General features: G+C 29.2%; 3 protein-coding genes across 3 annotated transcripts; 1 reads left to right on the top strand and 2 right to left on the bottom strand.

Moving 5' to 3' along the window:
* Positions 1-1,001: 1,001 nt before the first annotated feature.
* Positions 1,002-2,367, top strand: LOC121127006 (uncharacterized). Its single transcript, XM_040722371.2, has 3 exons — positions 1,002-1,162; positions 1,220-1,395; positions 1,442-2,367. The coding sequence occupies exons 1-3, from the start codon at positions 1,046-1,048 to the stop codon at positions 1,944-1,946; spliced, it is 798 nt and encodes a 265-aa protein (XP_040578305.1). The 5' UTR covers positions 1,002-1,045; the 3' UTR covers positions 1,947-2,367.
* Positions 2,368-13,668: 11,301 nt separating this feature from the next.
* LOC121127086 (uncharacterized) lies at positions 13,669-15,737 on the bottom strand. Its single transcript, XM_040722458.2, has 2 exons — positions 15,687-15,737; positions 13,669-15,391 (listed from the first exon to the last, which is right to left on the bottom strand). Exons 1-2 carry the CDS (start codon positions 15,716-15,718, stop codon positions 15,055-15,057), a joined length of 369 nt encoding a protein of 122 aa, XP_040578392.1. The 5' UTR covers positions 15,719-15,737; the 3' UTR covers positions 13,669-15,054.
* On the bottom strand, positions 13,999-14,835 carry LOC139904701 (piggyBac transposable element-derived protein 3-like). The gene has a single exon (XM_071892164.1). The coding sequence runs from the start codon at positions 14,833-14,835 to the stop codon at positions 13,999-14,001; it is 837 nt and encodes a 278-aa protein (XP_071748265.1).
* Positions 15,738-16,953: the final 1,216 nt, after the last annotated feature.

Below are 16,953 nucleotides of genomic sequence, written 5' to 3'. Positions count from 1 at the left end.
GTGTAATTTCTAATTGACTCACCACATATCTCAGTTGTTCAATATCTTTGAAAAATAAACATCTAAATTCTGAAAAGAAGACTTTTGTTTACTATAATCAGCTTTGATATGAAGGAAATAAGCACAAATCCTACTCTGTATCTATAAATGATATAGACATAAAATACAAAGATGTCGATCCTCAATTTTACTCCGAGTCCAATAAGGACTTACACTGACAACTCTGCAACTAATCCTCAGACTAACTCTGTATCTTTCACCATAAGTGATTACTTTATTCTTATATGTTGCCCCTTCAAGAATAATGTTAACAGCTTAAGAAAATGAAGAACACTGTTCAGGTTGCAATTGCAAAAAGAGTGTCATCTTCCATTGCCATATTTGTTCTATCTATATATATAGTGATGAAAATCTGGTTTATTTTTTAGTAATATCAAGATTTTTTTCTTTCCTCAGCGGTTGCCATTATTATTTAACTCCTCAGTAGTGAACTTCCATTTCTACTCCATTCAATTATATTCAAAACCTGATTGAACATTCGTGTGCGCTCATAAAATACGGACAGTACCCTTGAACATTTGTGGCAGAGTTATAATTGTGAGTCAATGGTGGAATTGAGGATCGAAATCGGAATAATTTTTACCAATGTCCTTGTTTATTTCCTTTTTCTTATCCTCCCACGTCTCAGCTGATTGTAGCTTTTCTAATGAAACGGTATGACAACCAAGCTGTTCTTCTCCAAAACAGTATTCAAATTGTCAGGGTTATCAATTTAAATTACGGTTTCTTTTTTTTAACATGCCCAAAATACATTCGATTGTATTCGATGTGCATAAAAATCTACAAAAATTGAATTCAAAAACTTTAAAATTAAAGAATATATTAATTGGGAAAAAAATTATTACTTTTTTAGATTTTTAAGTAATTGTCGTATCACTATAAATATATTTGAATAACAAATATCGTTTCAACGTGTTAATATGTTTGTAACGTATATTAAAGTTCTTTTTATTTATCAGTCAGTTATTTTTCAGTTGTTGCCATAATGTTGGTTCACCCTGGCGATTTAATTCCTGTTCAAGAAGACGCTATTCAAATTCCATGGACAAGGAGGAAGTCTCAAATTCTTAGTTATCTGCATAGGGGATCTGTAACTTTTGAAGTACTATTTGAGAATTTAAATTATTTGTTCATTTTTCATTATAACTTTTCGCAATAGACTTTCGTATACGATACAAATGTTGGAGATATATCTTCTTTGTCAACTTATTTTAACCCTGAAAGATGGACTGTAGATGATTTGAACCATAAATTTGCTCAAACTCCGGATAGTGATAAAGCTTTTGCTAGTGCTGTTGCAGACGGTGGCAACAATTGTAATCCTGACCTCACTAGGTAAATATTTTTTATCATTTTTTAAATTTCTCTCATCTCTTTTTAGTAAGTTCACAGAATTGCAAAAGAATGCCAGCTCGTCCGTGCTTCCTAGGTTATTAGTTTGTCCAGATGATTCAATGTCTGAAAAAGAGAAACAAACCATACAGTGGGTCATACTGCAAAGTACAGTTAAGACTATGAAGAATGGTCATTCTGAAAATCGTACACAGGCTGTTATCACTCCAGAGTCGCCTGATGGGGTGTTTTTGCCATGGGATGGCATTTCATCTAGTAAAAAATGTTCACCTTTAGGGTATTCTAAATATTCTTCCAATGTGTGGCGACCGTCAGATACTGGTATTCTCTCTCCCTTTCTTTGGGACAAAAGCTTCTTAGATTCGTGGCCTAGTGGCTCTACCTTATTATCTTCTAGTTCTAATCATAGTAGTAGTCCAGACAATTTAACAAAAGTTAATCACGTTATAAAAACAAAAGAAGACTTTTTACTTGGGGAATCTTTGTTGGAGAATATAGCTTCTGATTTTATTAGAAACGAGACTTTAGTTTAATTGATTATAAAAATTTTAGACTACATTGTTAATTTAATCAATGTATTATTTGAATATTTACGGGTTATAAGGATTCTATTTTTTGTACGTAATATATGTAAATTAATGTTTCGTATGAGCAAGTTCATGATAAATTTACACGGAAAAAAAAATAACAATCTTTGATTTGGCATATTAACTAATTTTTTTTTAAAACTTACTAAGTACCGAGTAATGATTCATGTGTGGTTTATTGCTTAGGTTATCTAAAAATAATTTGAAATAATTAAGAAACTCTTTATTTTTTCGATAATTAAGAAACTCCTATTTTTTCGAACTGCAATGAGGGATTACCCTCCAAAAACATGTTATAGTTTTATATAGTTTTATGGTGATAAGTCTTTAAATCATAATTTGACAAATATATTTCATAAGAAATTGTTGTTTGACTACTCAATATAAGCATAATTACAGGGTCGTAATATACAGTTAAAAGAAAGTTAAAAAAGGTTAAAACCTTAAAAATAATTGAAGGCAAAAAAAAATATGAATTTCTTATTTTTTTATGTAATAATTAATTTTATGGATTGTTTTGCATAATCATAATTTTCAAATTATATATATATATATATATATTTGATTCTGTAGTTTAGGATATTTTACAATGAAAAAAATCAGTCTGATAAATGTTTTATATTTTATTTGTTTTTGAGTTACAGATATGAGTAATCTCATTCAAACAAAGACTTGTTTTTTAGGCAAATTAAAGTTTGTTCATTTTAATTTGGTGTAAATTTATGATTTAATAAGGTTAATTTTAATTATTTGATTTTATATAATAAAGTTTAGGATGTCATCTATCATTAAACTATCTAGTTTCTTATAAATTAATTAACTGCCTTTGATATAATTTTTTTTTTTTAAATATAGTATATAATTATGTACTGAGACATTTTTAAATTAATAAATTCTTTATTTTTAGTGTCTTTGAGTTTGTGAACTTTTAAAAAGATTCTTTTTGTAATTTGTGTAAATATATACATTAACATATATACTTTTAATACATTAGTTATAGCCATTTTTAGGTAGTGTTTTACTAAAAATTCGTTCATAGTTTGTCTATAATTATCAACATTCAACAAACACTTTCATTATGGGATAATATTTAAAATCCTAAAATATTGTTTTTGAGGAAAAAATTATGGATTGATTTTTTATATTTTCTAAAGTAAACTTGAAGTACATTATCAAACTAGTTATTTAAAATGATGAATTTACTCTTAAAAAAAGTGGCCTCTTCAAATCAAGTTTGTATATGATTATGTTGTAAGTTTCATATAAATAATATGAAATATTATATCCTCCATTGATCTTTCAATAATATTTTAATTAATTAATAACGATGCTAATGTACTTATGTTAGTTTCCGGACAGAAAGGGATAGAAACTTCATACAGACTATCAATTACTCATATCCTCAATTTATTTGTTTAGAAGGATCAAATTAATCAAATTTTAAATAATTACACTTAATTGACCCTGGAGTTCGTAAGGTTGTTTGGAGTTGAATGGATTTGGAATTAGAATAAGTTGTATGCAAATAATAAAAAATATTCCACCATTAATATTTCATAAATAATTTAATTCAATCATTGAAATGAACAGGATTCTTATATTTGGAGCCGAAATAAAACCCATTCGAAACATCAGTCGGACTCTAACCATTTTCTATATTCTTATTAATGAGCTTAAAAGGATCCAAATAATGTAATTTACTACTAATTATGTACAGATAATTCCCATAAAATAATAATTATGGCTGATTCGGTTCGGAAGACAGAATATGTATATTTTTCTATGATTTGGAGTTGTAAATTTTAAAATGGCTGCTGATTTGTAGCCAGGATGCCCTAATAATATAAATTCATCCCCAATAAACTATTTGAAAAATATTCTAGGAATTATATTTAAACTCTCAGTCCCTAAAATAAAAAATTAATGTAAACAATTTCATTAAAAATAAACACATGTAAAAATAAATTTTTCCTTAATTTATAGTTAGGAATAATATTTTGTGATCTTGGCTCTAAATACAACCATTATAATAAATTCCATTTTACTCATTGAGAAAATACCCTCAACTCTACCGAATTTATAAATTAGTCACATTTATATCCAAAGATGAATCGAATAATACTATTTTATATTAATTAATTCTTTAAATGAAGTTTACTACATAATTATCTTGTACAAATACATAATGAAGTCAATACTTTATTTTTGAAGGACAAATTCATCGCATTAAAAAAATAGTTTAATAACATTTTGAATGTTTACGTTAGAAAACCCTTATAAAACTACATTGATTTTGAGTTTTATACATATCCTAATTTTTAAAAAACTTCCGTCATTCCGTCTTTAATTATTGAAGATTGATCTTAGCGATCGAAGAACGCAACTAAATTTAAAACTTGTATCTCCATTTACTCTAATGGTTTTAAATATGTTACATAAAAACAACCTGGGATACTTTTTTCTCAATATTGCAACATTATAATGTCTGATATTTCGATTATTTGGCGATCACTACAGGAGCCATCATACACAGGTGATATGTTGGTGACCATACCTCTCTGACTAATTCTTACTTTTACCGTATTACTGTTCTTGTAGGATTTATATGTTGCTCTTTGATCTGCAACATTACTTGGTTTGTTGATTTTTACCTCAAGGGCATCCAAGATCATTCTTGTATTTGGGAATTTCGACTAAAAGTCCTCTGGCATGTAGAGGTCTATGATGGCATTCGACAAGAACAGATCAAATTCATTAAATTGATAATACATAAAGTTCAACCATGTTCTAAAGATTTTTCCGACTGATATACAGTGCATTTTAAACATCATACCAATCATAATATAATCTTCGTTTTGGCGTAACTTCATCAATAAGAGGAATAACTTGTCCTCATTAGTTAAAGACTCATTTTTATAGTTTATTTGATCAAGAGGGGGTCCAAGAGAAAAATATAAACATTTGAAGTGACTGTAGTAACTCATTCCTGTAGAGTAGGCGATTACTGAAAGAAATTGAATTGAATTGGAAGATGGATAAATATTCCTGTAAAAAATATGTATAAGTATGAATAAATTTATTTAAGAAAAATGTGTTGTACTATTTTTGTTTTACAAAACTTCAGATGCTAATTTAAAATGCAACTTTAGTATTCTTGTATAGAATATCCCAGGATATATAGTATTTTATTCATCTACCTAATGGACTATTAATCAAGTTTTGGATCAATAACATAAATCGAAGGAGTTTTTCTTTGTTACTCCTTAGTGGTCAACGGATCTGATTGGTCATCTTTCGTCTTGTGTTGGAGTTAAAAAAACTTTCCTTTTGTTTTCAGTCCGTACCTCCTCCACTTACATACCCAAGCATTGATCAAGAGTCATGATCAGGGTGTTTTCATCGATGCTTTATCTTACTCTTAACACTCAGACACGAGTGATCTCATTATTTACGAATATATATCTGAAATCATATAGTAAAGAAACACGGAATCTCATCAACACATAAAAATAAGTATAAGTAATATATCGAACAATTTTAGAGTATATAACTCAACATTGTTTTTTTTTGTAAAAACATAAACTAAATGAAATGAGACCTTAACATAATAGGAGTGGGAAATAATTAATAGTACAAAAAATTCAGGTTGAGTATTGCTCAGGACATGGCAGCGTGTGCGACTAGTGGTAGTCTCCTGTATGATCGGTCCTTCAGTGGTTCGGGTATCATCTCTCACACTTAGCTGGTAACTCTGTATTAGTGTGATCTTTAGAAGTATGTGATAACAGTTATTCTGATGGAATTATAAGCCTTGCTGGAAGAAAACCTTGGAGTGCAGTGACATCCTGTAATGTATTCGTATTTCCTTCCTCCTTGTTCTTCTCTTCTCTTAATTTCTTTTATATATATATTTGTATTAAAGTACAGTGTTTTACCTAGTATAAATAGTCTTGTATTTTATGTATTTATTAGAGTAGGGTTTTGTATTATAAAGAATACACATGTTCCTTTAAATAAGTATTGCCTTATTCCTCCACGCCATTCCTTCACCTCATTTCTCTCGGTCATCCTGGATTCATCGTTATAAACAGTTTATGTCTCCTCCTTACAAAGAGTTTCCTTCTCCTCTCCCTCGTCAAGACACTACACATCCTGATGATCTTAAGAAGTGCATAATGCCCATACAATTAATTAAATTTCCAATAGAGGGGTCAAGTTAATTTTAACTTCATTTACACCGTCAGGTGAAATGATTCTGGGTAATTTGATCTTAAACAATTCAATGCTAAACAATTTGATCGTTAAGGATTTGATTATGACACAATTTGATATTCTGGTATATTTTCATTAAAATAGATATATTTTTCACATAATCAAACTATTGTATCATAAGAAATTTTCACGAGAGACTTAATTCTATTTTGCAAAATATACCTCGGCCAACAGGTTGTGCAGGTGGACAGCTGGTCCCTAAAAGGGATCAAAACCTATTTCTATCACTGTCCTATGTATAAAAACCCTTTCTAATATATTATAATACACCCCAGTGGTAAAAGTAAACAACTGGTACAAAAAGTGGATCATTACCAACACTTCCCAGAGTATCAAGGGCCCCTTTTCATATCCTATAATTAAGGGTGATAATTTTGGTAAGAATAGAAAAGCGTGCGAGAAGAAAAGAAGAATTACTTATGGCATCATTGATTAAATAATATACATCTTCTTCTATCAATCATGAACGTTATCATTCCCGCCTTTATTATTCAATATTAATATAATATCAGATGGTGATAGTTGATAGAGAACTGAATAAAATCCCCAAAATGACGTCGCCTTCTGTCTGGATTTATGAAAATGGAGGCCCAGGAATTTGGAAAATACTTACCGGATGAGAAACAGATAGTTTGTCGGATTTGTCGATATAAATGTGCCTTTAGTCCCCTGTCTAGAATTACACGCCACTCATTATCCTTAACTCATAACAAGAGTATGGATATTCATCTATAAAATCAATTTGACGATGAATACATCAAGTCAGACTTTAACTTTGATCTCACAACGATGCTTATTGCATGTAATATAACCTTATCCATTGCTAATCCTCTACGTTCAAAAAATTTATGGAGAAATACAAGGGTAAAGATATTGGTTCCCGAGGAACCATCATTAAATTAATCAACCCTCTACCCGAATCGTAGGAATTCCTCGGTTACCTCTTAGAAAGAAGTTTTCGCCCATTACATAGACAAATGACAGACGCTTTGGTCGAATCTTGGCTATTGGCGTGAAAGCCGTGCGGTACTGTCAAGATTTAGACTTCGGAGGTAGAAGCACCCATGGTTCATTTTATCACAGGGCAATCTCTCCTACGACGACATTATCGCCTCATGCACCATGAACTATGTCGTGGGTGTGGTTTAAGTGATAAAAAACCGCCTCATTTGTTTTTCGAATGTCCTAAATTTATTATTGAATGGTCATAGCTTTTAAACAATATTCAACCTTTTCAAGGACATTCTGTCTCCATCTTCTCCAGTTTTTAATTAATATCAGGGAATGACTGAATAATGCACTATCCCTAGAAGACGTTCAGCACGGATTATAGTAAAATATTTAATATGGTGAACTATTGCGAGGGCACCAAAAGTTAGTTATTTTTACATGTGCTACTACTGATTATATGTTTTATATGAAGTGTAGCAAGAAATGTTTTAACTAAAAAAAAATCATAATTTTTATTCCGGGAGTTATATTATTTTTCCACGATGCTGCGCTACTCTGTCGAACCGAGTTTACGAACGAATATAAGTAAACAACGCTTATGCTCTATTGTTTTGTTCCAGAATGACGTAGTAGTTACTGTGCATCAAAGTCTAAAAAAATCCCCACTAGAGTGAATACTTTTCTTATTGTGTACATTTCGTTGTTCAATATTTTCAGACATTAAAAAAATAGGTCTGATCTTCCAAAAAATCGTTCATGAACAACAAAAATGTACTTTTAAATCGTTCATCTTTTATTTTAGTATTGAAATATATAAATCAGGATAATTATATCTTCAAGAAAAAGTCCAAAAGAATATTTTAACTAACTATAATATTTTAAAACTAATAGCAGAAATCCTATACACCCTGAAAATTCTTGACGTTGAATGTGGCGAAGATCTTAACTTTGATCGTTTTATATTTAGATTAAATTTTCAAGTGCATGGCAAAGTAAATTAAAGTAAAGTCCCTGAAGTAAATGACAATTTTCAAAAAAATATATAAATAACTTCTATTTAAATGAAAAATAAAGAGTAAAAAGGATTCCAAAATTGAATTGTGGGGATTAATATGACGATTTATTTCATTAGGAATATTAATAATGATTTTAACCCTTATAAAAATTTCGTTTGTCTAATTGAATTTTACAATTGTATAATTCCGACGGCATTATTGTAGATATTGCTCAAAAATAACTCGATACTTCTTGTGTGAATACACTTTGGATGTTAATCAAGTCGTATGAAAACTTAGATATGGATCCTGAATCCGGTCGATGTCTCTAGAAAATAAGTGACTGAATGAGTGATATATTTGATACAATCCTATAATCCCGCCGTATGAAGATAAGAGAGTCCTCCTTTTTGAATGGGATCCTCTACCCATGAAATGAATTGTGATTCATACCTGGGATTTGAGAGTTAAATTTGACTTATTGCATCCCTCCTTTTTATGAGGACTCTGAAGAAGAATCCCATCCTCATTTCAAGATGAAATTAAGATAGAGGAATGGATTAAGCTTTTCCGTCTTCGTACGTGTAATATTCTCGAACATTTTAGGCTAAGAACAACAATATACGAGTTTCCAAGGTCCAAAAAACATAAACAATTCCATCCGTAAAATATAACTTTACAAGAATAAAACATGAAGATGGGACTGCAGCTGTCTGCTAATTTTTTTTTCTGTCTCTAGTCCTTTTCTTCTAGTAGTCCTTGGAATATCCCATGTCTATAGTTGATAATATTGTAGAGAAAAACGCGTGCGAGGAGACAGGGGGGAGAAAGCCACATGGTATCATTGTTTAAAATACTGATGTGATTATCACTGATAATCACATCAGTATTTATCAGTTGCCTGCTTTATTAGGATTTTTGAGAGTGTAAAGAAAGTATTTATTAGCAAAATGTTTAATAAAGATATAATACATATAATTGACTTAGACGATTTTTATCCGTTACAGTAGATTTCGAAACGTCACACTCCATGAAATAGTAATTTATTGTGAACCATATTCTCAGAAAAATAACTAATAAAACGACAAAGTAGAGTATTTCGAAATATATTTGAAGTTCCAAGTTTACAAAGAAATATAATCTACATACTAAAAAATAAACCATCATACATTTAAGTTAAATATACAAAATTAAACAATTAGAATCATATAACTAATAATAACAATAAATTATAAATACAGAATATTGAAATAATAGATTGATCCAAATAATATCTTCTTCTTCTAACATCGGAATTCAGTTCAATATGTCATAACTTGAGGTTGCAAAATACAAGCCAGACGTGGAGTTTAATCAACAAGATCATCACCTTTTTTCCTTATGTGCAAGTTGCATATACAATTGTGCACAGGATAGATATATTTCTACCGATGAGATTTTAATAATTATTATTAATAAAGTAAATCATAAAATAATGTTAGATTTCAATCCATATCTTCTTCCAATCTTAGTAAGAACAGCTTTTAGAATCCCACTTTCATATTTATCTAAAAAAAGAAAAGTTAATCCATGCAGTCAAATTTAACTGATAAGACAATTCAGGCAACCATTCTTGACTTATTGTAGTTTTCTAACATGACATCGTAAAGATTTAGAGCAAAAGCTAATTATGTAGTAATGTCCGGCAATATTACTCCTTATCAAGAGCATCAAAAAAAAGATTTTTTTCTCCGCTATTTATGCTTATATAACAACATGTATACACAATTGGTAATTATAATGCTACCCCCAATGCAACTACCCCCGTTGTTGTGACCATTTAAGCACTTGTTTTTGCCTTTTATGAGTTTTCTGAACACCATTTCTCGGAGCCTATCAACCACAGCTAAGCCTTAAGTGATAAAGAAGTAATATTTATTGACTATGTAATATTGGAAAACCTAATAATCATACCCAAGTCTTTAAGTGAAGAAACTAGTCACAGACAAACTAGTTATGAACCATCCAAAGCTACTACCCCCGTTGTTGTGACCATTTAAGCAGTTGTTTTTACTATTTAATGAGTTGTGTATCATAATTCTTGATATGTTTAGCTAAAATAGAATCATATTTTAGGGTTAGATTTAAAAAAAGATTGAATACTTACTGTTAGATAGTACAAAATTCAGAGTTTCATTTCGAAATTAGTAAATATTTTATACTTTTTACTGATAACTTGATCGTCATTTGGTGTGGACGACTCCAAACATTTTTATATGTATTTCTATAAATGACATCAGTACCAATATCCTCCATTAATTTAATGATGGCTCCTCGGGAAGGGATAGGTTTACTCGTGTGTATTTCTCCATAAATTTTTTGAATATAGATGGTTAGGAATTGATAAGGTTATATTACATGCAATAAGCATCTTTGTGAGATCAGAGTTAAAGTCTGACTTGATGTATTCATCATTAACTTGATTTTTTAGATGAATATCCATTCTCTTGATATGAGATGAGAATAATGAGTGGTTCTAATTCTCTTAGGAGACCAAAACATTTATTTCGACAAATCAGACAAACCATCTGTTTCTCATCTGGTTAATTCAAAAATTCCTGGGCCTCCATTTTCAAAATAGACAGAAGGCGACGTTATTTTAGGCATTTTATTCAGTTCTCTATCGACTATCACCATCTAATATTATATTAATATTGAATAATAAAGGCGGGAATGATGACGTTCTTGATTGATAGAAGAAGATGTATATTATTTAATCAATGATGCCATAAGTATTTCTTCTCTTCTGCTCGCACGCTTTTCTATTCTTACCAAAATTATCACCATTACCCATGTCGTATCTCCTCTTGTACGCCTTCTCCAATTTTAAAATTAGTATTCATTTATTTGACATATTTAAATTACCTACTCATCGTGAATGTATCTCTTCGTTAATTCATGATATTGGAATTTCCAGACATCTCATGAAAGGAGTTAGTTCACTCAACTAATTTATGAAGTCTGGTTAGTCATCCTCGGATACCGTCGTCTTTTATGGAATTGAATTCCAATAGGAGCATTTTAATGATCTAAGATGAAGTTAAATGTATCCTCCTGCGATTCCCACTATCTTCCTTTTTTAATCTTAACTTTTGGAGAACATAGAAGTCAACTTTTATTCACGTTGTAATAAACGAAGAATGGTCTTATATTTTACCAATTGTCAAATTAAGAGCACATCTAACTTAAAATTGTTAAATATTTGAGTTTTATGGTTATAACTTCATATTGTCGTAGTTCATAATTTATAATATTCGTTTTATATTCAAGAGTCAGAACCTTTATAAGGATTTTATAAATTTTTTTTTATAAGAAAGTGAATGGATCCCTTCATACATTTAACACTTGAATATGTTCATTGTTATCACTTATCGATTGATAAATTCCCACCAAAGGAAGGATTTCTTAGAAATGCTCATCTATATTCATTAACAAATGAGAAAATTAGGTTCTACCTATAATTTTAACTTTTATGTTTGTATAGTAATAAATGATTGTTTAGTCAGTAAGTTCTTATTTAATTTGTAAAATAGATTTGATGCATATTTGCATCAGATTTGATCAGGCCTCATAATTTAGAATTATAGTAGACTCCTTCTATGGAAAGGATCATTCAAGATCGGAAATAATGCACGATTTCTGGAATTTATATATATTAAATATAATTAATAATTATTTAATCTTAATTTGTAAACAGCAATTTATTTTATGATATTAATTATTATTATTTATTAGATGGTTCAACGTCATGAAATTTACATTGAAACCTTAAAAATATTAAAATAATGTTATTTATTTGATAGTACACCTTAATAGAAAATAAAATCACTTAAAAATACAAAATCGTTCAAAAACCCTTTGAGATGCATTTTTATAGGTATTTTTTTAAATTAAACATTGAATATTTTTCATAATATAAACTTCGATGTTCATCAGTGTGAATGATGAATAAGTTATAAGGTTCAAAAGAACAATGCTGTTTTTATCATTTTTAGCCTAAAAAAATCAACTTCTAGTTTAGAACAAGAAAGAATCAATAAAACACTTTAAAAATTATACAAAACACTTTTACTTCAGTTTTATTAATCTTAGTTTTAATTTCGTCATAAGCGTAAAAAATGACTTAAACAATAATATGGCAAATTACTATAATCATATATGTTTCAAATCTTTATTTTTAGATGAAAGTCTAATTAAATAAAACAAACATTCAACATTTGAAGAATTAAATATTTTTTAATTTATCTTGATTACAATTAATAAAAAATTTACCAATAAAATATCGAGTAAAAAAACAAGGATCTTACATATACATATCTTTTCTATTTTTTCTTCAAAATGATTTATATCCTAGCTGATGTTTTAGAATAAACCTTGACATTTAAAAAAATGCATTTAAAAAGGCAATTTTGATTGATTTTTGGTCTATTTGGTTTTAATATTTATTAAAATCTTTATAAAATAAGCTGTCAAAGTCTTTGTTGAATATGGAAAATTATAATTATATTCCGTGAAAAAAAAATTAAACTCTTTAATGTTTTTCAACAATAAAAATATTAATATAATTTTTTTTAAATATGTCTTGGGATTAAAACAAGTATGTAAATGCTTCATGTTCAAAATCTTTGATTGTCCGCAACCTAAATAGCTTATTTTATAAAAATCCCTTATAAATATTAAAACAAAATAGACAAATCAATCAAAATTGATATTTTTTAAATGCAATTTTTTAAATTAAAATGTAAGGTATATTCTATAACTTCAGCTAGAAACGTTATAATACTTCAATAAATTATCTTAATAATTTTCACTATTTCAATGTAACGATAAAGATGTGATACTTTGTAATAATTAATATTTCTATTAATACCGTGCTTCGTACAAATTCAAATAAAGTAAATACTAATTGTATTTGAAATTCCCTACTCATCGTGAATAGATCTCTTCAATGTTGCAATCTGTGAATCTCCTTCGCAAGAAAGGAGTCGAATCAACTCTCTTGAGATGAATAATCATATTATAAGTATCTTTCTTCCATTTTCTCTATCTGGCTTCGGTCTTACCTCATGGAAAAAATATCTGTAGAGTTTCCATATTTTTGATGGATTCGAACACGTAGATGTGCAATTTACAATAATAAAACATTTATTTATAATAATTATAAGTTATTTTAGTGTATTTAACCCATAAAGTTACACCAGATGTTTCTTTTAGTTAAATGTATTCACTAAAAAAATTTCAGACAATTCGCAATTATAATTGCAGAAATATTGCCATGTAGAAAAATCTGCATTTCGGCATTATAGGGTTAAAAAAAAAAAAAAAGATTTGTATAATTGTTTCTTATATGTTCTTAGTAATCAAAATGGTGAAAACTTTATTTCACATTTTTTTATAAACCAAAAATACAAAAACCGAATTATATTTGGTAATGTTACAATATACAATTTATGAATTTGTGTGGTAACATTCAAAACATTTTGGATGGAGACCCACGTTGCATTTTTTGCACATAAATGAGTTTCTGCCCTTACATTTCCTACATAGCTTTGCTTGGTCACAGGATCTTATCAAATGATCTTTACCATCGAATCTAGCTACTTCTGATAGCTTGGAAAACTTCTTTCGCCCCTGTAAGCTTAAGTGTCCAAAAGATTTACAATAATGAAGAGATAAGGCTTGAATAAACTCGTAGTGCGTTAGTGGAGTTCCTTTTGTCTTCATTAGCTGGCAAGCATTGTTTACAGAAGCCGATAGCAGATATGTAAATATTGGCCATCACCATTTTTCTGACGTATCCTTACTCTATAAGTACTAATGGCCTGGTCCATAATGTCAACATATCCCATGTGGCTATTATATTGTTGAAAACAGGCAGGCTGTTGAATTTGTTTATACTTTTTTTCGTTTCGGATATAACGCCTGGTTGACTTGAGAATGGTGGAATCAAAATTGGTAGCAATACTCACTTCTTTATTATCTTTCCATTTTATAAGTAAAATATCATCACTCATTCTTTGGTCTACAGCTCCTCGTGGCTCATTTTTCATCCAGTTCTTCTCTGAGATAGGGCATTTTTCTGTTCGATTGTCTCTACAAGTTCCTGATGCAAGATAACCTCGGGTCTTTAATTCTTCCATCATAGATATGTTTGTAAAATAATTATCAAAAAAAATCTTATGTCCATGATTTGCTGGAAGTTTAGACTTTTTTATTAGATTCAAAACAACATTCCCTCCTAATCCAATCTTTGCAACGTTATCAATTGGAGTTTCATCATTTTTGCCCATATAAAGATCAAATCCATGTAAGTATCCTCCTTTTGAGCACATTGCCCACATCTTATAACCAAATCTAATTGGTCTACCACGAATAAATTGTTTTGCAAAATGTTTGCCAAAGTAAGGGATCATACTTTCATCAATAGCTAGATGTTCGGGAAACCCACCATGTTCGATAAATTTTTTCTGAATGTGATCTATAAGTGGCCTCAATTTACTTGCTCGGTCATTTGTCTCTAGGGTGTTGTCATGAAAGTGAATATTGTGTAATATGTCGATAAAGCGATCTCGTCTCATACTATTTGCAAGGAGTTTCGGGACATTGTCTTCTGATGACCAGTATTTTCTTTTATTGGGTAAAGGGCATGTCGTAGAGAGAAGTAATCCTCCTATGAAGACTTTCAATTCACTAATAGTTAAATCAAGATTTTTATTTTTTTGAAATGCATAAAGATTTGTTTGAAAAACAATTTCAGATAGGAGCTCTTCGTCAAAAAATAATTCAAAATAGTCATGTCATTTATCTAATGACATAGCTACATTAGATGGTGGTAATGTAATAACTGATTGAGAAATAGGACATTCTCTATAATCTTTCCGCCAACGTCTTCGTGCATGCTTTTTTGAGTTAGAAGGTATATTTTCCTCCATCTCATCCACATCTTCATCTTGTTCAATATGAGCTGGGGCTTGTAAAAGAAGTCTACTCAAACGATCAGAATCTCCTATGGCTTCTTCATCAGTCTTGTCACTATCGCCATCAGATAAATCATTGACATCTGGAAATCCCATGATAATATCATTATTACTATCAAGCCTATCCAATATTTCAATGATTTCATCTGTATTCAACCTCATATGTGAAAATATAATAATAAATTACATTATTAATTGCAATTATTGATAGAAAATGAATTCATACATCAGAAAATAATATTATAAAAATAATAAGAATAAAATAGCCTATAACGCCGAAATGTAGAAATTTCTACATAGAAAGTTTCGACGAATCTTATGTTTAAATTGCATAAGTATAAATATAAAAAATAATAACCAATTTCACAGATATAACATTTATGAACATGGTTGTGATTTAAAAAATAAAAAATAGTGACAAACAGATGAGTAATTAATTAATAAATACTTACGAGCGAGACTTGTTTGAACGTGGGGACGCCATGATAAATGAAATGTATATTTATAAGGATTATCTCGTTAATCTGGATTTTTAGACGTATATAGAATCCTAGGTAGGACACTATAGTTTGTGATGACATGATTATGGACTTCAAAAAGTGATCTAAATAACGTTCATAAGCAGTTTAAATGCATGTAGAAAAATCTACACTTCGGTTCTTCTATTTTCTATCATCAAAAATGTAAGCCCTGATTTTGTTAGTGAAGTTATATTTGGATTTATGAATAACGAAGAACAACTACCTGAATGGTCTCAAATGGGGCGGGGGGGTCTTAGGTTCTAATTGTGTGCAAGGTTTTTGTCTAACATCCGTCGTTTCTTCGGATTCACACTTGAATATGCTCTATGGATTCGAAATGTAGATGTGCAATTTATTTAAGATAATTGTAGGTATTTTTAGTGTATTTGAAGTATGATAGTAAAAGACAGATTTGATTTCTATTAATAATTAGTATATTTATTTATTTGTAAAATTGTCTAATTGTATTTTGTATATATATAATTTACATTTGTCGCTAAAAATTTCTTGAATTCATTCGTAATATTTAATATTATTAACTCTTATGTCGAATCATTTATCATCATTAATTTGTTTGATTTTCTAAGTATAAACTTTATTAAAATTTTCTAATTAATATTTTTTGTAATAATTCATCGTTGTTTCAGTTTTTATTTTATTTTACCTGTACTTTTTTAACTAAATATCACAAATATACATTACTTATCAATTTACTACTAAGTTACTGCTACGGCTAAAGTGTTAGCCATTAGTTTTTGATTTATCATTGTAAAACATATCATATTAGCGACTATAAGGGTAGAAATTTCAGAAATCTCAATGTTAATAGATCTATAATAAAGAAATATAAAAGTTTTTTTCGATGAGTGTCACGAAGTAAATCAAGTATTCCCGAATTAGAAAATTTCGACTACTTTTTATAATAACTGTTTTAGTGTTGCTTGAAATATAAAAGATTCTCTTTTCTATTGCAGAATCACGTGATATTCTTTCCTCCAAAACCATAACTTTATTTAATAGTACCATATGTCTCGCTCCTGCGTTTTACTCGCACTCGCTTGATGCCCATCCCTAATTATAAAAAAATCTAAAAATAAACATTATCTTATATTTTCAAAATTTGCTGTAAAAAAAAATCACTTTAACTTTTAATTTTCTTAAAAAACATTAAAAAAAATAGCTATAAAAAAGATTGTGC

The sequence above is a fragment of the Lepeophtheirus salmonis genome, chromosome 12 (genome assembly GCF_016086655.4).
Source record: "Lepeophtheirus salmonis chromosome 12, UVic_Lsal_1.4, whole genome shotgun sequence".
NCBI classification, from domain to species: domain Eukaryota; kingdom Metazoa; phylum Arthropoda; class Copepoda; order Siphonostomatoida; family Caligidae; genus Lepeophtheirus; species Lepeophtheirus salmonis.
Note: the sequence above shows the minus strand (reverse complement) of the source record. Positions and strands in the feature narration are given on the sequence as shown.

Excerpts from the sequence above, each read along its gene's own strand:
- LOC121127006 (XM_040722371.2), top strand. The coding sequence starts at position 1,046 with ATGTTGGTTCACCCTGGCGATTTAATTCCTGTTCAAGAAGACGCTATT. Across the intron at positions 1,163-1,219 it reads GGGGATCTGTAACTTTTGAA|ACTTTCGTATACGATACAAA; the intron begins GTACTATTTGAG and ends TTTTCGCAATAG. Across the intron at positions 1,396-1,441 it reads TGTAATCCTGACCTCACTAG|TAAGTTCACAGAATTGCAAA; the intron begins GTAAATATTTTT and ends ATCTCTTTTTAG.
- LOC139904701 (XM_071892164.1), bottom strand. The coding sequence starts at position 14,835 with ATGAGACGAGATCGCTTTATCGACATATTACACAATATTCACTTTCAT.
- LOC121127086 (XM_040722458.2), bottom strand. The coding sequence starts at position 15,718 with ATGGCGTCCCCACGTTCAAACAAGTCTCGCTC. Across the intron at positions 15,392-15,686 it reads CGTTCAAACAAGTCTCGCTC|GTTGAATACAGATGAAATCA; the intron begins GTAAGTATTTAT and ends TTCACATATGAG.